The 22,110-nt window shown below is 34.1% G+C and overlaps 1 protein-coding gene across 4 annotated transcripts in view; it reads right to left on the bottom strand.

Annotated features, from left to right (window-relative positions):
- LOC110028028 overlaps positions 1 to 22,110 on the bottom strand; it is a 76,508-nt gene that overhangs the window by 40,021 nt on the left and 14,377 nt on the right. For all 4 annotated transcript variants that reach the window (XR_002294401.1, XR_002294403.1, XR_002294402.1 and 1 more), the window contains exon 6: positions 4,334 to 4,417. Coding sequence is in view for 1 of the 4 variants with exons in the window: in XM_020729728.1 (XP_020585387.1) it covers positions 4,334 to 4,417 (84 nt within the window). In the remaining 3 variants the exon portion in view is untranslated. The remainder of the gene's footprint in view (positions 1 to 4,333; positions 4,418 to 22,110) is intronic.

Below are 22,110 nucleotides of genomic sequence, written 5' to 3' on the forward strand. Positions count from 1 at the left end.
CTAGCCATTCCTTACTATATAAGGAGAAGAGTTGTAGTTTGGCTATTGAGAAATAAGACAATATGATTTTCCCCACCTTTCTTCATGGTATCAGAGCTTGATTACAAACCCTTGCTCTCCTTCCTCCGTCATAGCCTCTCTCTACAGCTGCTAGTCCCTATAGGCCCTCTGTCATATCGTCTCCCTATGTACATTCTTGCAGGCTTCTGATGCTTTCTGCTAGCACAGTCGCACCCTTCAGGTTCTCTCTCAATTGCATTTATTAGCCAGCCTTCCAAGCATTTCTCCCTATTCCTAACTTCTCATAGGTAACACAAATATCAGTCGCACGCTATCCTCGTCCTTCCTTCCCAACAGATGCTTCTCGAGAAAGCAGAGCAACCACATGCAGTCCTCTTCTCTTGCGGCACAATCAGCCAGGAATTCTTTCCAACCCTATACATGCATTGGAATTGTGACAAAGTATGACATGAAAATGCCTGCCTCTACTATGGAGGTTAATTCAAAATTACAGACCAGAAATTGTGCCCAAATAGTCTCAGGACTCTCATTTTAACACACATCATAAACTCAATATTCACAACTTCCTTCAATCGTCCTAATCCGTGTTTATGTATATTTATAGAAAATGAAAAAAGGAACACCTCACGAAAAAAAACCATAATTCCTGAGTTCATAGATCCTAAGCATCGCTCATTGAAGATTTAGGATCATGTGGTCATATCTTGGTTGATCAATTCTATGATCACAGAAATCGAAGAAGTTTCTTGCTTTATAAGAGAGCACAAAAACTTTAGGGAGCAACTCGTGAGACTAATTTCAGTACCTAAGGCACTGCAGAATTGCATGACATTGAGATAAAACTATATGAACTCCGACAAGAAGAGTCAAGTTTGACTCGATACTTCAAAAAATAAAGTATAGGTTACTAGTAGATATGCATGATACTTATCTATGGAAGTGCCGTCAGGATGCTATGTTGTATAAAATAATAGTGAAGAAGAAGAGAATGATCAAGTTTCTATTGGGTTTAAACAAGAACTTAAATGAAGTCAGAGGAAGACATATGGGAATGAAGCCTTTGTTGAAGTCAAAAGAGAAGAAAATAGAAAAACGTTCATGATGAAAGGAAGTGTGGATTTAGCTAGCACTGACAACTCCACCTTGTCCACACAAGCACTCCCATGAAGACCACTAAGTTAGACCGCATGGCCCATGCTACTACCGCTTCCGAAGGGTCGGTCGACCCTAGCCCCTTCACAAAGGAACAACTGGAGACATTCAAGAAACTTCTTTCGAGCACAGCCAAGCAGCCTACCAATTTAATGATAGACCAAGGTATAATGTCCTCTTATGTTGCTAATAATGGAATATTTCGACCTTAAATAATAAATTCAGATATTTCTGATCACATGACTGGAGATATTAATCCTCTCATCAACTACCAAGAGTATCAACTCCTAGACTTGCAGATGAATCTAACTCCAATATTGTTAGAAAGGAGAAGTAAAAGTCTCCAAACATAGTCAGCTCTCTTTTGTGCTATATGTTCTCTAATTAGATTACAATTTACATTCAATTAATAAGTTTATTCCTGACTTCAATTGTGTTACTAAATTTTATTCTAAAAGTGTAATGGATTCGGAGAAGATGATTAGCTTTGTTGAATTGCATCAGACTATACCTGCTCAAGGAAAGCTATTCTTTTAACACTCAAGTGCCTTCTTCATCATTCTCTTCCTATTTTTCTGAGTTTTATAAAAATTTAAGTTTTATTATGGCATTGTCGTCTGGGTCATCTCAACTTTCATTATGTTGTAAACTTGTAGCCTCATCACCTTATTAATAAAAAGTTAAAGTTTTATCAGTGTGAAACTTGTTAATAGGCTAAACATTCTTATGTCTACCCTTTATCTCATTACAAACCCTCACAACCTTTCTTTATCATCCGTAGTGATATTTGGTGACCATTAACATTGAATACCGTCAACGAAACCAAATGATTTGTCTCATTTATTAATGACCACAATAGAAGTATATGGATGTTCCTCATAAAGAAAAAATGTGAAACTGCACCAATTTATTTTTCAGCCCTTCCACAATATGATTTCCACTCAATTCAAATGCACAATCTGTACCCTTAAAACTGATAATGCAAAGGAAAACTTCAACTCTATCATTGGACCCTACCTTGCAAAAAATGGCATCCTTCATATGAGTTCTTGTGTTGAGACTACACAGTAAAATGGGATAATTGTGTGGAAAAATAAACACCTCCTCGATGCATGCAAGTCTATAATGCTTTCTCACAATGTCCCAAAAAAATTTATGGAGGGATGAGGTCATAACCACCTACCTCATTAATAGAATGTCAATCAGAGTCCTTGGATTCAAAGCCCCTCTCAGTATTGTGATGGAAAAATACAATCATGTCAGAACATTCTCATCCAATCTTCCTCTAAAATATATGTATGTGTCTCTTTTGCTCACATTCACCAACCAAACAGACAAAGCTTTATCCAAAATTCATGAAATGTGTCTTCATTGAGCATGCTTCTAACAAAAAGGGGGCACAAATGCTATTCTCCCATTACAAGAAAATATAACTCCATGGATGTTAATTTCTTTGAAAACCAACTCTACTAACACAAATATGATATTCAAAGGGAGAGTCTGAATGAAAATTAGACTTGGGGCGCGCTACTCTAGAGTCATATAATCTATTCAACTTCTCAACACTACTTTGGATACTCACACTGATTTAGAGTCATCATGAAATATTCTAATTTCCAAAAATCAACATGTCTCCTAAGTTCCACCAGCTGAGAATATTAAATATGAGATTGACACAAAAAATTCATATGTATACCAGGAAAAAGAAATCTGTCGAGTAGCATAAAAGACAATATGTAACCACAATACTACTGTTCACAGCCAAACCTAAATTCATGCATCTCTAAAATTCCGAGGGAGATGGCATCCAATGGAGAAAACAGAGAAAGTTGCACAAAATTATCATATCCAAAATTATGTTATATGGATAGTTATCATCAACTTATAAAGCTTTTATATCTAACATTGATAGTGTGCAGATACCCAAGTCCATTCATGAAACACTTCAAAGTCTATGATAGAAAAAGCAGTTAAAGAGGAGATCCAAGCACTTGACCTAAATGGCACATGAATCTTTGCAAAGATTCCTCCAAATAAAAAAACCGTTGAGTGCAAATGGGTGTTCAATGTCACGTACAAAGCATAAGAGAGCATAGAGAGTTTCAAGGCTATGTTGGTGGCCAAAAGTTTCAATCAATCTTAACTGCTGGAATAGAGAACATTATCAAAAGATCTTTATTCCAATGGCCAAGTCAAACACTATAAGAGTTCTTTCCTTGACAGTGAACAGAGAGTGGGAACTACATCAACTAGATATCAAGAATGTGTTCTTGAATGGAGACCTTGAGAAATAAGTGTATACGGAAATCCCACCATGCTGAAAAATCACTCAAATAAACATCTGATTTATAAACTAACAAAATCACTTGATGGCTTCAAACAATCTCCAAGGGCTTGGTTTGATAAGTTTACCAAGATGATGGAATCTAATTGGTACATCTAATGCCAAGCATATTATACACTGTTCATAATGCATAGGGAGAAAGGTAAGTAGTATAAGACATAATTTATGCATTACACTCCCACATTATTAAGAATAGACCACTGATGGTATTGATATGACGTTTTGCATGAGACATGAAAACAAAACAATACTTTAGGTCACACTTCAAATAAACTTTCTTACAATGAATCAGATCATCAAAACTATTTAAGCCATAGAACCAAATATCAAATAAACAGATTGTCATCTTCTGCAGCTGAGATACTTCTCCAATATTCCAACTCTTTCTAGCAAATAACTTAAATGAACCGTAGCTTATATTGAGTTAAAATAGCATGAGCAGTACATATATGCAAAGAAACAACTGTACTTTTTCTCCAAGATTTTCAAAAAACATGTAAAACAACGCATTAACATGTTAATGCTTTCTTTCAAAGTTGAAGAGGTAACTGAATTAAACATGTATGTCTCAATCTCCATGTAATAGGCATTCTATATTTTGCTGATAGCTAGCAGAGATATAGGGAACAGTTGATGCCTTTGAAGATGCTGATTTTAAGAATTGTGTTTCACAGCTACTTGAAATGACTTACAAAAGCTTTCAAAACAAAGGATATCCAAATTAATCAGGAAGTAACGTCTGCATGAATAGTTCGTACAACCAATAACGAAGAGTTATTAAATGACATAATATTTGGTACCATTACATTCACATACCAGAACATCTCTTGTAAGATCCCAAAGTTGGCGAATAATAGTAATCCTATCACTTATTGATGGTATTTCGCCAAGAGCGTAAGACTTCATTTCAATGAAACGAAATGTAAACAATAAGTCAGATTATTGGAGAAATGCAACAATCAGGAGTATGAGAGAAATATGTATTAGAATATGATAAGGTAGAGATTTTGCAATCTTCAGTTAAAACTGATTCATTGTATGCAGCATGATAGCATAATTAAGCGAAAAAATAGCATAATTCTAATCTAGATAAGCATACGAGAGAGTTTGAAAAAATAAACAACTTCATATAAAAAATAATAATATAGACAAGTTTGAAAGCATTAGAAATGTTCATTGAGGCCAAAGAACATAAGAATTGAACCAGGTAAATGAAACGTTTGAAGAATAATAGAACTGAACAAGTTGCAATCTTGTTTATAAACACTGGAAGGTAGCTAGAAATAAGAACAGAGCGTCAAATTTTGTTTTTGCTTTCTTTTAGGGTCACAAAAAGTTTTTAAAAACAGGAAAGAAAAGGTATACCTAATGATTATCAATGTTAATGCAACTTACACCCGAAGCATTGCATAAAGCTTTGCATGCAAATTATTGTATTCAGCACGTAGAGATGATCCCATATGAATGACTGCTCTAGGTAGGTACGCAAAGTACTTATATAATCAAAGTTTAAATTCAAAGGGAGTGATCCAGACCCAATGCTAAAGATAAAAACCATAGATAGCTGTGTAACAGGCATGAGCATCTTACTGGTATCATTGATTACACTTTGTGTAATGATGTCGTGAATGGCTAGGTATTAGTCTCCTAATAAGTAGTTTCAATCAATTACTTAAGTTATTTGGTTAAATGTAAAACAAATGCAAAAGAAAACTTTTTTGAGTTGAAGTAAAATAAATTCAAAATAAAACTAGGAGGTAGGGGCAAAGGCTAGTGGGGGAAGGGTGGCGGCACAAGAAGGCAGTGGTGGGTAGTAGCCGCAAGACCAATTTTTTGGTGTATTTGGAAATCAATTGAAACTGCCAATTTCCAAGTACTTTAAATTTGAACTAAATGGTGAATTCTGAATTCACCAAAGCTTTAGACCAATGTTATCAAAGCACATTGTGATTCATAAAGCTTTATTTTTGGTTCAAAGTGCAAAGCGCAAAGTGAAACGACACTAAAGAGCTAATAGGTTATATAAAACTATTACTTTATAAATACATTCATTAACAATTATAAAATATAAATCATTTATTACATAACTTATAAGTTGATATAAAATAAAAAATGAGGTACATTACATAAACTGAATGCAAACATTGAAGGTGAACCTGCAAATTTCGAATAATTCCTAATAGTTTATTTTAGTAATTAAAAAACTTTAAAATTATAAGAAAAGATAACTTATAATTCAAAACAAAATCTAAATTTTAAAACATAAATAAATATAAAAAATCTCAAATTTCATAAAACAAGAAAAAATAATTCAATAGTCATAGTCATCTCTTTCATTCACAAAATTTTTTTCCCTTTCAGATAGAACTTTTTGCTTCAAAAAATTCTTCTTCTAAGCTTATTCATCTACATGTGAATAAATTTCTTCCCTTTTTTAAAAACAATATTTTTATAATAAAGTACTAGATTTAAAAAAGTGAAGAAATTTTTAAATCTAGTTCGATAATTTTTTTTTACTTTTTAAAAAATATTAAAAATTTAGTAAGCGAAGAAATTCTCAGATCTCTTAAACATTTTCACACTTCTAATGAAATACCAAAAGATCCTATTATTTTTCCATACTTAATTTTCTTTAAAACCTCCCCGCCTTTTGTTTTATTAATATGATGGTAGAAATAAAAAAAAAATCATTATTCTTATGTATGCTATGAAGGTTACAAAGTTAATCAAATTTTCATAATTTTTATTGAAAAGTTTATTAAAATATCTCACCCACCTATCTTGAATATCAACCTCTAAGAAAAGCATAATTTTTTTTATTTTCAGCTTTAATACACTATTACTTGAACTAAATCTTTATTTTCTCTTCCCATTATTTGGTTAGTTTATGAATATATATTTCACTCTTTTTAATATCTAATTTATTATAAAATCACTAAAACAAAAATTTTTAATATCGCAAATTTTTCTTTTAAGCATTCTACTGGTCACCTTTTATTTTTATGTTTCTCTGAGTTCTTACATATAAACTAATTTTTAAAACAACTTTTTTTTTTGCACATTATTATTTTACCATCAACTATTTTTATTCATAAGAGTTTTTCTTTCGATTATCCAATCTACAAATTGTTTAATAGTACTCGTTATTTTATCCTACATAATATTAACTTCTTCAATAATATCTAAAATCTTAAGATCTTGAAGTTTAACTAAAAAAAATTAATTATCTTTTAGGTACTGCTATCTAATACGTATTAATATTGCGTTGTAATTTTCATCTTCCAACCCCTCATCCTAAAATCCAAAACTAATAATCGATGTTTGATACGAAAATTTTCACCATTAATAGCCTTACAATCTTTGCAATCTCAATAATTTATTGTTCTCATCAGAAAATAATCAATATTGTTTTATTATATTCATTCTTATAAGTAATTACCTCTACATTTATTTTCTTAAATAAAGTGTTAGCAATAACAAAATTATAAGTAAAAACAAAATCAAACATTGTCATTAATTACACTAAAACAATAGTCACCATGAATAGTTCTAAAATCTTCTACTACTCTACCAATATGCCCATTTAAATTCCTTCTAATAAACATTTTTTCTTCATAAGGTATCATTTCTATTAATTTTTTAGATCATTTTAAAATTTTTCTTTTGAGCATGTATCCAAACCTTAACTGAGAAGCATAAGCACTTTTAATATTAGAAATCTTAACATCAGCAATAATCATTAGAGCTATATTTTTATTTCCAACTCTCTTAAATTTTATTACATTATCTTTCAAATTCTTATCCATAATTATACTTGCATCATTTCTAGCCTGGCTCCTACATGAATATCGACTTTTGAAACCTAAGCTATCAATCCCTTTGACTTATTCGCTAACTAATTTAGGTTCTTGAATGTATAAGATATTTATCTTCTTATGAACCATAATACATATTAATTTCATTAATTTAACTATAAGAGTACCGACATTCTAAATTTAAATCTTAATATTAATTCATGGACTAATTTTTTTGCCCGTGTGCGTCCAAAATATAAAAACCGTTATTTATTTAACATGATTGACAGTGCAACCACCCTTGCACGTTTTTAACAATATACAGGCCAGACATTTCAATCCTAGGGAACGCCTATTTCAAAATGAAAAAATATATATAATACAAATAATTTTTTATAAAAAGAGCCACTTTTACCACAATCATTCTAAAGTTGCCTTCTTAAATGGCAAACTGCCCCAAGACTACAATTTATCAAAAAACCTTAAATTAGAAATTAACCAAATTTTTCAATATTGAGGCATATTAGAAATGATCTATTAAAACTACCATGCCTATAAATAAAGTCCCTAAAGAGAAATCATTACTCTCCTCTAAAACCAGTCAACAAAAACATACAAAAGAGTAATGCAAAATCTAACATAAACATATCAAACAAACCAATGTTTATAAATAATATTTTAATATTGAGCATTAGATGTAAGAGAAATTTTACAATTACAATATAAGCCTATATCTAACAATGTTGAATCTGAATTGGGATAAGCAACTAAGTTATAATATGGTTATTAACTTGAATATATTCACATACAAGAAATGGAAATTAAGTCTGAAATTGAATATAAGCATAAGATAACATCTAAAGCAAAATATGACTTTTAAATTAAGCCTAAAATCATATTTGAACATAAAAATAGAGTTTAAATTGAAAATTAAACTGAACTTACATTTAAAGAAGAGCCAAGAAATTTTTATTAATACAAGATTAATTCTAAATCTAAACCACTATTAGAATTGACCCTGAAATTAAAATTGAACATACCCATCTAAAATTGAACTGAATTTTTATTTAAGATTGAATCAAGAAAACTTATTTGAACAAGAGTCAACTATTAAATTTGACAATGAGGCTAATTCTAAATCAAAACCACCATTAGAACTTAATCTTGAATTAAAATTAAAACTGCAAGAGCAAGCAAACTTGAACTACAATCTGCAAGTGAATCTTCTTTTATTGTGAATCTATGTTTTAGTTTTTTTCTGTTCTTTTTTATTTCATTTTATTAGACTTATTTTGAATTAAAATTAAAATTGCAATCGCATGCATACTTGAATTACAATTTGCAATTGAATCTTATCTTGAATGTGAATCAATGCATTTAGTTGGAAATTGAATTTATACTCAAATATAAATATAAATTTCCATTAGAAATTCCTGAATATTAAGCATAAGCTTCAAATAAAAACTTGAATTCAATGTAGATTGTAAAACTGAACCAACAATGCCTGCAAAAAATAAATAAATCAATCAAAAATTTTGAAAATTTAACTCAAGTATCTAATGAGATCAACTCTACTAGTCAAACTAAAAGATGTCTTATTTTTTTATAATTGATTCCTTAATTACCAAACTCAAATAAATAGAACTAGAATAAAAAGTGAAATTGCATCAGCTTTTTCAAAAAAATTGCTAATAGGAAGTGCATTACTGAAAACTTAAATTTGAAATTCCAAATGAATCTGAAAGTACATAAATCATCATTACTAATACTTAAGGTATTTGTAACTTCCTTTAACAATGTTATTCATCCATATAGCCATATCATATTTGAGTGGATTAATTGCTTTCAATTTACTCCACATCTCATCATCAAGGAATAGGTTATAAAGGTTGCCAGCATCCATTAGGGCATATATTAATGCATTAGTACTTATATTGCTTCATGTAATTTGCATGATATTGAAATTTAAACAAACACCAACATCAAACAAATATTAAAAAATTCATATAGGGAATTAAAGTGAAAACAGAAAAAGAAAATATGAAATTGCAATAAACACAACATACTACACTAGCTTGGGGTGGATCTGGATTTAGGGTGGATACATGGCGACTAGATGGGTTCGAAGGTGGCGGCAACAAGAGGGGAAGTGGAGACAGCAGCAGATAGCTGCCCTTGATGGGCGGCAACAAGCTTGGAAGTGGAGCAGGTGGCGGGAAACAGTAGAAAGAAAGCAATTCTTTCTGTCCTGGGCGGTGGCAAGTAGGGAAGTGGAGCAAGTAGAGGCGAGATGCAGGAAAACTGTGACTTCTTGCTGTTCTGGATGGCGGTGGCAAGGGGAATGGAGCAGGTGGTGCACAGCAGGAAAACAGCAATTTCTGGCCGTTCTGGGCAGAATCCACAAGGCTGGAGGACTGGAAGAGCAAGAAAACAGCAGCAAATGGTGGTTATGGGCAGCGGCAGCAAGGGAGGGAGACGGAGAGCAATTTGGGAAGGAGGGGGAAGGGTAGAGGAAGAATAAGCACCACCTCCCGAGCTAGATATAGTCGGAGCACCAACTGAACCCTTGGATACAACCCTAAAAAAGAAAATAGAGACGATGATGGCTGTCTCAAAACAGACATACAAAAATCTCAAAACGATGATGGCTGTCTCAAAACAGACATACAAAAATCTGAACCCTAAAACCAACAAAAACAAATATTTAAGCCTAGATAAATAGGAGTGAGCCCACTCTTGAAAGAAGGCTGCACTCCTTAGGTTAGAGGGCCAGCAGGCTCTCCGCTAGCCTGCACCAAACACCAGGACGCAGCGTCTGCCACGTCCATTGACACCCGCATCATTGCATTATTTGTTTTGCATGAAAATATAAGTAAACAATCAACTGTTAATTAATGGCAACTATAAGTCTATTGTTCATGTGAAAATGAGACATGTAGAACTCAAAAGAGATAAGAAATAGTACATCTAAATCTTAAATAGAAAGCCGATAAAAAATTAACTGCCAAAAAGCAAGGCAAGGTTTGCAAAACATTAAAATGAATGCTTACAAACTGGAAATTCCATGACGCACCGACATCAATCCAATCTTCCATGTAGCTAATTTAGCTTTATTTAATAAACTTGCTATGTATTCCATGAATTCTTCACTATTTCAAACTTTGCTTTGTTAATTCATATTCAGCATTTAATCCAAAAAAGAAAAAAGTTTTATTCAACTTGTTTCAAAGTTAGCATATATGTAGGGATTATGTCCACTGCTATATGGTGATATCACATTTTCCTTGTTCCTTATGATGGCATTCTTATTTGAGATTATTAATTTATTATATTACAAAAAATACAACAGTTATGCCCAAACTTAATGAACATTAAAACTTACATTTGCCGAAGCTGAATTTTTCTGAAGATGACAAGATTTGATGGAAACCAAAAATTATATGCTCGTTAAAAACATAAAAAATGAATCTTAAAATGAACATTATAAGTTTACATTGTATTCCCTTTTTTCTTGTTCACGTCGTCAAACAGCACACATATGGAGATGATCCTACTGAGAAATGGCTATGCTGCCAATTCCCGATTCATCAGACATGGTCATTTGGCTTCGTTTCATCAGCTATTTAGAAGTTCTTAAATTAAGGTCATTTTTCTTGTGTGGTTTCATGCTGAATTCATCATGTGAAATTTCCATTTATTCTTTCCTTACAGAGGTCGATTAGTTGCTTTTAATGGTATTGCACCACAACAGGCAATTACTAGATGCGACATTTCTTTCTTTCTATTGAAGCAATTAAAATTACCACAGGATCTCGAATTTTCAGAGAGTCCCAATTTTAGCACTGTTACAGGCACCAAAATTGGGAAACTGAGAGTAGCTTTAGATTGTAGAAATTGGATTTTGTTAAACTAAGATTGAAAAACTTGGAGTATTAGATAGAATATGACGTGAAATCACATTTGAGGCCTTTCTCAGTTGGGAAAAAAAGGACTCTTGAGGCAAGGAAAGATGAATGAACGCTGAATAGTAAAATAAAATTTTAATTTTCCTCTCAAACCTCAAGTGTGTTGTTAGATAAATTCTTCAAGCACTTTCCAAGTTTCGACATATTATGTGAAACAATACTCTTTGTGCAGGCATGAGACCTGAATCTTCTATTTGATAACTTCTTTCCTTTGTTCTTTTTACAAATTCGTAATTTCTGTGTGTGCATGAATAAGCTTCAAACAAATTGATATATGTCAGTTACTTTTCGTGTTGAGAATTTCAGTTGCAGCAGAATTTTACATTGCTTCTCAAATTTCTAATAAAATTTCATATTTTGGATACCATTAAATTATTGCTTAGGATGAAGGAAGAGTGATCTTTCATTTTGAATTATAAGTTACCACTCTTTGCTAAAATTGAAAGTTAAAAAATCTACAAGTTATAACTTCTGAGTTTTTTTATTTTTTTTAACATCTTAGCATAGGTTTACACTATTAAACACTATACAATAAACAATCCTATAATAGAAGGAACATCAAATTAGAAAAAATTACCACAAATCAGAAATCTGACCAAGAAGATGGCAATAGATGATTACCGTATCATGTAGAGTTACTCAGACTCATTTTTTTTCCCCACTTCAGATTGAAGTTACTTGATTTATGTGCATCCTTCCATAGAACATCAAAGTTTTATAGACGAGACACTAAAAGGTTTACAAGAAAAGTTTGCATAAATATGTGACGGGTGACAAAACGCACAATTAGTTGTGAATGCCTCGTAGCAATATGACTTGAATAATAATACAGTCTAGGAATCACCCAATTGTGTGAAAAAAAATATATCAACATGTCATTTTGGTTCGATGATTGTGATTCTTAATGGAACCCACAATAAAACCGTAATACATCAGCTAATAAAGCACTGCAAAAAAATCAAGGCTCGACAACTTTCAATGTGAAGCATAAGATACCTAAAAGGTGCCCTATTAAATCTATTTTGTGAATACTGTTAGGATCAAAAATGAAACTATGGTTGCAAAGACAAAAGAAATGAGATCATCTTTGTCTTTCAGATAACAGCAACTATGATACCGGAGTTAACCCAAACAAAAATAGACAAACAAATATTATTACTAATAAGGCCAATAGGCGATTACATCTGACAAAGTTGAAAGGAAAATAACATCAGACTCAACAATCAAACTCAAACTTGGGTGGATTTTGGTGCAGTGGTGGTGATCGGTGAGGAGTGGAAGGTGGCGAGATGTTAGACAAGATGGTTGTCAAGCAAGAAAAAAGCAAGGCAACAGTTTCCGGTGTTTCGGACAGCAAGTGCACAGCAGATATCGACGCCGCACAGCTGTTCGGGATGATGGCAGCAAAGGGAGAGGGCTGACACAGCAGCAGCAGCTAAGAGGAAAGCTTGAACAGCGATGGCAGCGGATATGGAGGACTGGAACATCGATGGCAGCAAGTGGGAAAGACTAGGACAGCCTAGATGGCAGGGCAGTCGTTCCGAATGGCTGGAACAGCAGCCAAGGCTGTGGCTAGGGGCCAAGGGGCGGGGAAGGTGGCTAGAAAGCAGGAACTGCCAAAAGCAGCAAAGGGGTTGTTCTGAGCAGCTGCAGTAGGGAAGGGTTGGTCAGGAGCAATGTGGGAGGATGTGAAAGGGGATAGGGGAAGATAATCATCACCTCGATAGAGAGATACAGCCAAAGCACACTCAATCCCTCAAACACAGCCCTCGAAAAGAGAAAATGGACGCCGACAGCTGTCCTAAATAAACTCACGCCAAAAAAACTCCCCTTTAAATCAAATACAGCACATCTATAGAAAATGACTAGAAGCTAATGAAAAGAAATGAGGAAACTTGCTAAAATTGGGAAGGAAACAAAAAAAGACCCGCTAGATTCCGACTTCACGCGACCGTGAGAACCGAAGCTCGCTCCCAAGTTCCGCTTCGACCTCATCTGTCAAAGTTTTTGTCTCCTCATAGTAGTCAGGTCGACCCCATTGCAGCTAGAGGCAACGTTGCAAGATCCCGATAAGTCAATCATGTAGTTATCATTCCAAAGCATATCTTAATAGAATAAATATCCATCCACTTTTGATACAACTTGAACCGAAGCTACTTAAAGACTTAGATTCTCGTGAGCCAAATCTCGAGCAAGTAGTATATAATTTGCTTCTGCCGCTCATTGTATCCTGCAAGATGATTTTGATAAATAAGGCTCCGTTTGGGGCCGCCTTTTTTAGCATCGCAGCCAAACCGCGAAGTTCATTTTTTTTTTTTCGCATGCTTTCTTTCAACGGTAGCGTCTGCTTGCCGCTAAATAGGATGAACGCGGGCCGCGGGAACGACCTCGTGGCCCAGCGTTCCCGAACGATAATACCTCCTTTGCCCCGATCCTTCACCCCGCTCCACTCGAAAGCTGCCCTAACATCGTTCGGGAAACCGTTGCTCCTTTTCTTGTCTCGAGAAGCCCCTACGCCGTTGCTCCCTTCCTTATCGCGAGAAGCCCCTACGCCGCTGCTCCTTGTCGCGAAGCCACCCCCGGCTCCTCCCTCTACTAGGTCGTTGCTCATCTTCCACCATCGCTCGGGTGTGCAGTCCTGATCGAAGCCGCTATTCCTAATCGGTATGTCTCCTCTCCACCCAATTTTTTCTTCATATTTCGTTTCTACTTCGTGGATTACGTGTCTGGGCAGTCATTCCTGTTGTTTTTCGTTGTTTCCCTATTCATTTCGGGACTCCTTGTACGGGCAAGATAATTCTTAAGGGATATTGATTTATAATAGATAAAGATTTAATTTCAATTTTTCTAAACACTCATCTATGGTTAATCTTACATCTCAGTTTTACATATTATTCAATTCATGTTATCTCCATTTTTGCAATCTTTATGTTTATTAACCTTTAGTTCTTATCAAATTCTTAAGTGTAATACATATCTATATGGATAAGAGGAAGATGATCCTTTTATGGTTTAAATACATATCATGCTTGAGAAAGCATCCTTCATGATTTGGGCAACACAACTGCAAACATGGTACAAACCAATTAGAAGGTCCATATGAACTTAGAGCCATAAATTTATGCTTAAAACTCAAACGTGAATTTTATTGAATTGAGCATTTAAATTATTTTTCAGAACTTTTAAAAATATTATATGTGAGGAAGAATTTTATGATTTTTGTTCCTTTTTTATCTCCAATATATCATCATTTGCATGTTTGGGAGCTTATATTTTCTAAATAATTCTATTGTAAATTGAATTGTGAAGTCTTTTTGTTATACTGATGATGACTCATATTGGTTATTTTAGATGATTTACGTATCACAATTTTCTACTTTGTAATTGATTTTACTGTTGTGTTCCATAACTTTGTTTTGATATAGTAATAACATGGATAATAAACCTAAAGAGGTTGTTACACCCGCATTGTGAAAAAAAGAAATGAAAATAATATTTTGCGATCTTTGCATTAAAGAGATTGAACGGTGAAATAGACCTACAACTTATTTCAATAAACAAAGTGGCAAAATATATCAGATGTTTTAAGGAATGTACAGGCAGGGAGTACGACAAGTTACAAATGAAGAACAAGTGGGACCAACTGAAGAAGGACTAAAAAATTTGGAAAGAATTGAAAAAGGGATCTACGGGTCAGGGTTGGGATCCAGTGAAGTGAACAGTTGATGCACCTGATGAATGGTGAGCTGAAAGACTTGTGATGAGCATTATTTGTAAACTTTGTTATTTTGTAACTATATAGTTTATTCTTAATTGAGTATTTATAAATTTCCATGTAGGTCATGCCCGCTGTAAAGAAGTTTTAAGTTTTCCGGAATTGAGCTTGAATTTGAGGAGAAACTCAACCGCATGTTTGGGAGGGGGGTGGTTGCAACAAAGAACTATGCATGTAGCCCAAGTGAGACAGGATTCGCTGGCAATGCCGTGAATTTGGAAACCCCTGAAGGTTCGGTTGATTTCATTAACGTCCCCAGCCCGGATCAGAACGAACATGAAACTATTTCCCGTTTCAAACGTCCAAAGGTTGTTAATAAAAGAAAATCTGGTGCTTCTTCCCTCAAAAACGAGCTATCCGAGGCGGTTTCTTGTTTCAAGACAGAATGTCAGGCTTCTCATCCAAGCACAATCGAGGAGGCACTTGAAATCCTAAGAGCTACTGCCGAAATTTATACAAATGAAGATTTTAATCTGTTCGCAGCAAAATTGATAAAGAACCTGGTCCGTAGAGATATCTTTGTGAAGATGTCTGCTACCCACAGAGTGGCATATATTCGTTGTTCTTATGATCGCTTGAACATTTGAGATGTTTTATATTTTTCATCACTAGAATATTTCTAATACATTATTTTTTATAATCGCTTCAACATTTGAGATGTTTTATATTTTTCATCACTAGAACATTCCTATTGCATTATTTTTTTTTTCTTTCTAGAGTTGTACTTGTGAACTTTGTTGTACCCATCTAATTATATACAAACGCTTTTTTTTTATGTCTCAAACTCTCACGCACTTATCGCCATTGTTACATTTAGGGATACCGATCATCATTGATGCAAATAGAAGAAGACAGATAGAGGCCCACATGGACTCACGCAGAAGAAAACGAAGAGTGATGTTTCTGACGACAATATGCTTGATGTATGAATACTACGACGCGTACATTGATCGTTCGTCATGCATGACATCTATATATTGGCGATAAATGGATTAGAGAGTTGTTTGCCGGACACCCAACAAGATTTTGTAATATGTTTGGAATGAGCAAGACAGTATTTATCGATCTTCTGAAATTTTACTCGTAGGATCTCACGACCTTAATGGATCTTCGAGGACCAGTCCACATGAGGTACTAGCAATAGCACTATACATATTATCCAAAAATGAGTCCATGCGAGGAGCGATGGAGTGATTTCAGCACTCCTCCGAAACAATAAGCAGGTACTTCTCAATCGGATTGAGCGCACTTGTTTGAGCGCACTTGTTAGTTAGTCTGTCCTCTCATGTCATTAGACCCTCAGATTATAAGTTCGAGCAGACACCCGCTGAGATATCAAATGATGCGCGATATATGCCCTTTTTCAAGGTATTCTCTTGGATACAATATAGTTAATTTTGTTAGAGTATGCAATGATATATCGATCCTAACATTAACTCAACCAGGACCGCATTGGCGCGATTAATGAAACACATGTTGACGCACGTATCCCAAATAATGATAAGGTTGCATTTATGAGTCTTTGTGGTAGCCTCACCCAAAATGTCATAGTCGTCTGTGACTTCAATATGTGTTTACTTTTGTTAAGGTAGATTGGGAGGGCTGCGCACATGACAGTCGAGTTTTTAAATCTGCAACGCGGGATCCTAATACCAAATTTTCACATCCACCTGCAGGTATGCTCGGGATTGAGCTTATTGAATGCCCAACTTGAATTCTCATATTAATTGTTCAATTTATCAGGTAAATATTATTTGGTCGACACTGGTTACCCATTGCAACGAGGGTATCTAAAATAATTTCCTGACACAAGATATCACATACCAGACTTCGCACGTGCAAACAATGTTACACGAGGCAGAAAAGAAATGTTTAATAAACGACATTCATCGCTACGTGGTGTCATTGAGAAAACTTTTGGTGTGTAGAAAAAAAAATAGGTGATACTCCGTGATGTCTCCCTATGATTTCTCCAAGCAGGTCCAGATTGTGTTTGCTATAATGACTCTTGATAATTACATTAGAAGAAAACTTTCCCGTAACGATATCGACTTACATTTGGCGCAAGAGGATGAAGAACATGTGTCTGTAGAAGCCTTTGAATACCGTCTAGGTCAGTCTTTCACCGAAGATGAAAATGAGGCTTCCAGCACCTGTACTATAGACGGGGAAGGTGCAAGCAAAATGACAGAGTTGAGGGAACGGATAACTAATGCGATAGTAGGAGCATGATTGGATAAAAGTAGCTTGATTAAATTTTAACTTTTCATAATAACAATTCACTGGAAAGTTGAATGCGGACAATAACATGAGTTCTATTTTTTTTTTCTTTTCAGAAAAACTATATGTTTACATTTATAATTTGTTTTTGATGCAATTTATTCTGTTATGGAAGTTGCTTTCCCTTTATTTACTGTTTCCTGCAGTCATATAGCATTATAACCGACATACTTATGATTTTGTTTGTTCATCACAGGCATATGTCAAAATAACCACAAACAAGACCGTAAGAGAATTTTTTAGTATTGCAGAATTACAATTCGGCTATTTAATCATGCCTAGAATATGGAGTGTAGTCTAGGATTATTTATTTGTATTTTCAGTGTGTATTTCACTATTTCTGTATGAATTTAAGGAAAATAGGTCATTTGTCTGAAGAGTGTACAAACACATCAAAATCACGAGAAATCTTTGCATGTGTATTGTGTAATTAGGCAGCTGATTCCCTTGTTTTTCTAATGGATTTTTTGCTCTTGGTGAAATTTGGATATTACAACACTGTAAAATACGCCCTCATTTTTGGACCACCCTAAAATCTATGAATGATTCACCAGTTTCAGCCATAAAATAACAACCAAAATGTGCTTTCATTACCAAATTTTGAATTATATAATGTTCATTTTTCATCTTCAGCTTGCAAATGTTCTATTTTGTTAATACTTTTCTTTTGCAAGGAAAATAGGGATCGTGTGAATTATTTGCAACAAATAGATTGGAACCCAATTCTTGTTGTGATTGTAAAGTGCATTATATTCTTTTGTTATGTTTAGCATAGGTGTCTGTCCTTTATTATTTATGTCTTCCCTTGAGGTCTATTTATTATTATGGGGCATTTAGATACATTCCACCCAATTCTTATGTTTGTACATATCTAACGCCACTTTTTCAACTATTAAAAAGTGGAATACACCTTTACATGTATAGATAAGGTTTCATATATGTAAATGTTGAAGTTTAGGTGTTTTAAATATGTAAATACATAAGAATTGAGTTGTATGCACGTAAATCTTTCTATTTATTTACATCCACTGTTGAAAGTCAATTCCTGCAATAATAAATCTGCTCCTATTGAATGGACCTTCAGTTCATCTTCTGAGGAACTACATATTCAGTTTTCTTACTTTTTGCAGCAGTTAATGCTATTCTCATTTGTGTTGAGCTTGAAGAGGGAAATTTTCAATTGTTGGATAGGGAAGTCATTGAAGAAATTTGATCAGGAGTTTTCTATTGTCTTGAATGATATATGGCTTGAAATGAATGATTTAATTCATGTAAACATATAAGAATTGTGTAGTAGGCTTGTTCTGTGCAAAATAGCCTTTAACCGAAGTGATTAGTAGCCAGTTTCTCCACTTTTTCCGTAGGCTTGTTCTGTGCAGAACTTTATCAATTTTTGCTATACACATTTTTTTATTACTATATAAAACATAGATATAATTCATGGCAGCTATATGCAAACAATGGTTAGCGTACCCTAGGATATTCAGAAGGAGGGGTATTTGCAAACATACCACCCAATTCTTATTTATTTACACACCTAACACCTAATTCTCAATTTTTACACACATGCCACCTTACCCTATGCATAAAATGGTGCATTTTATTTCTTTTTTGGTGGTATTTCTTTGGTGATATGAAAGATTCTAAGCAATGGACATTGTTATTGTTTTTTTCCTAAAACCCAGGCCATCTGCCATGATAATTTTATCCATCCAGATTTTGTAACACACATTCGTCTAGCAATTTATTGATCATTTTGAATCTTGAAAGCAGTTGCTTGCTTAGGTTTCATCATGATGGTTTTAAATTAAAAAAAAAATTGAAATGACATTTAGCTTTATTTATAGAAATGCAAAGTTTCAATCCCTTCGTTTTGGCAAATATCTGAAAGTTATGCGTTTTGGTTTTATGCGTTGGCAAATATCTGAAAGTTATGCGTTTTGGTTTGAGAAATTTGGAAATAATTGCAGCTTATGAAAGTTTAAAGCCTCATTAAGCCTCATTTTGAAAAATCTGAAATGTCTATTGCTTTGGTTTGTGGAAATCTGAAGTTTTAATGCTCTCGTTTATTATTAGAGAATCTGAAAGCTCTATGTTTTCATTTATATGAAGTTTTAATGTTCCCAATTTATGAAAAATCTGAAAGTCTTAGTATGTTAGTTTGTGAAAACCTGAAATTTGTATATAATTGTTTGTGAAAATTCAAAAGTTTTGGTGTATTTGTTTGCGAAAACTTGAAAGTTTGCATGGGATCGTTGGTGAAAACTCTAAAGTTTCAATACATTTGTTGGTGCAAATCCGAAAGGCACAGATTCTTATTCCAGCACAGATTCTTATTCCAAGATTCTTATTCCACTGTTGTTTGCCTAGCCCAACTGCTATTAGATGGCTTGTTCTTTCCATTTCTCCTTTATATAAGTTTCAATTTATATTAGCTTTTGCTTGCTTACATTGGAGTACCTTTATAACATGCCAAAAGCAGAGCGACTTTATTGTAAATTCCATTGGAATGCAAAGGTTTATGTGTTTCCATCATTGGAGGTACTAAATATTAAGGGATTACAAGTATTGGAGGATTGGTTTTGTGGAGCAGGTGCAGCAGCAAATGACTGTTTCTTTCCTTGCTTAATTGAACACTTCCTCGATAACTTGCCAAATCCGCAGGAGTTGCCCTATTTGCCTCCTAAGCTCAAGAAAATGAAGATACAAAACATCGGGTAGATGGCTGCTTTGAACTGCAAGCAAGAAAAGCTGAAAATTTGTAATAATGATGTGCTAGGTTCTTTTACATGAAGGGATCAACTAAAATTTGCAAGAAAAGCTGCAAGCAAGACCGTTTCTTTCCTTAATCTCTGTGAAATTGTTATAGATGACCCATCGTTGTACCCAAAGTTAAGTATCGCCTCCATGGAAAAGCTGAAAATTTGTAATAACCATTTTACGTTTTATAAAAATTTATTCACCCAATATTTTTTCCATTATGATTTCCATGTAATTTTCTTTGGATTGTGGCTTGATAAATAAATCCTTCATGGTAGTTTTGATATGATGTTGAAAATTTGAATGGTATGCATGTACATATGAATTAATGCTTACATGCTAGATATGTAAATACATTAGAATGGTGTGGCATGTATATAAATGCTCCAAATAATTGTATTCATCTGAATAAAAGCTCCGAGACAACGACCTTTTTTTTAGGCTTGAGTTATTTAAATTGGTCTATAAGTTATTTAAATTGGTCTATAATTGAGTTATTTAAATTGGTCTATAATTATATTATTAATAGTTATTTTAATAGTTTTAGACTTTTTTTTGCACTCTTGATACTCACTGTGAAGTGAGACGTGTATCTGTAATTTTGTATTATTTTTAGGTGAAATTTTGTCTTTAAACTATTAAATTTATGACTATCACAGTTCTGTTAAGCACAACATTATAAAACAGGGGTAGAATGGTCATTTTTCCAGTAAAAGCTACCCCAAACAGCCAACCAAGTTCCCCGCATCAGCTTCCCCACAAGCAGCTTACTGGGACAGCGCAGCTGCAGCTGAGAAGCTGAAAACCTGCAGCTGCGCCAAACAGAGCCTAAACTTGCCAGAAAGATTCAATTCTAGGACAAAATCTATGACAAGTTGGGTCATTAGGAAAGGCTTTTTCTTCTTCTCTGAAAAGAGATGGATGTCATTATAGGATGTTCGTTCCTGCAAAGCTTCTACGGCAATTTCCAACATTGTGTTTCCTCCATCCTGCATGATCAATTGTGGTTCGATATATTGTTGAACTGAATTTAATACCCCAATGACTCCTATGGGCTTCTAAAAGTGGCACAAAAGAGTCTCATCTCCGGACATACTAGACCTCCCTCAACAGAGGCAACTTGAATAGCAGCTTATATATCTGAAAAGTTTGAATTTCACTTATCTGAAATTGTCATTTGCTTGATATCGGCCCTTCGAGCTCATGGTCCATTTAGACATCCAATGTCAATCATGTTCATGCTCTTCTCAACACATTCAAAATAGTAGCTCGAGGCACCACAATCTCATACTCTGCATGAACACTCTTTACCCCAGAATAAACTAATTTCTAGAAAATCTACTTTCAACTCAGTTGGAGTCTCTCTCCTGGGTTCAACTGGACTTCCTGGCGTATATTTTTCGTTAGCTGGAAGTTGAAAATCCTCTCTAAAATCTTTATCTTCTCCTGGATCATTGCTTATTTTTTCAATTGCTCCCTGATCCATGAAAGAGATCATTCTCATGGTTATACAGACTGATTTAGTATGCTCAAATCCATGAAAATTGAAACACTTCCAAATTGGAATAGATTTGGGAATGCGTATTAACTTTATCTGTTCTCCATTATGAATTAATTTCTCCTCAGGTGGGGGACTTTATAAGGTGTGACAGTCATTCGAAGAAGTGGTCTCTCTACTTTTAAAATTAGGTCTGAAAATCTGGTCTTTAGTGAGTTGGAAGGTACTAACGTTGCATTTTCCATTTCATTTTGAACTACATAGTGATCTTACATTTTCCCTCACGTTGGCGTATGTCCTTCAAATTTTTCCCCCAAAATAATACACTCTTCTTTAACTTCATGGCAGCTAGTTTCACCATTCTATCCAAAGGGGCCTTCTAGCACTCAAAGACGCATTCCAAAATCTAGAGTCACTCGATGAACTCGTCCAGATCAATGTGGCTGTTGAAATATGACAATTCACTTTTACTTCAAAATTTTGGCTTCTTCAATATTTTATGTTGAATCTTCGGGGTAGTG

Source organism: Phalaenopsis equestris, unplaced genomic scaffold, assembly GCF_001263595.1.
Source record: "Phalaenopsis equestris unplaced genomic scaffold, ASM126359v1 Scaffold000483, whole genome shotgun sequence".
In the NCBI taxonomy this organism is placed as follows: domain Eukaryota; kingdom Viridiplantae; phylum Streptophyta; class Magnoliopsida; order Asparagales; family Orchidaceae; genus Phalaenopsis; species Phalaenopsis equestris.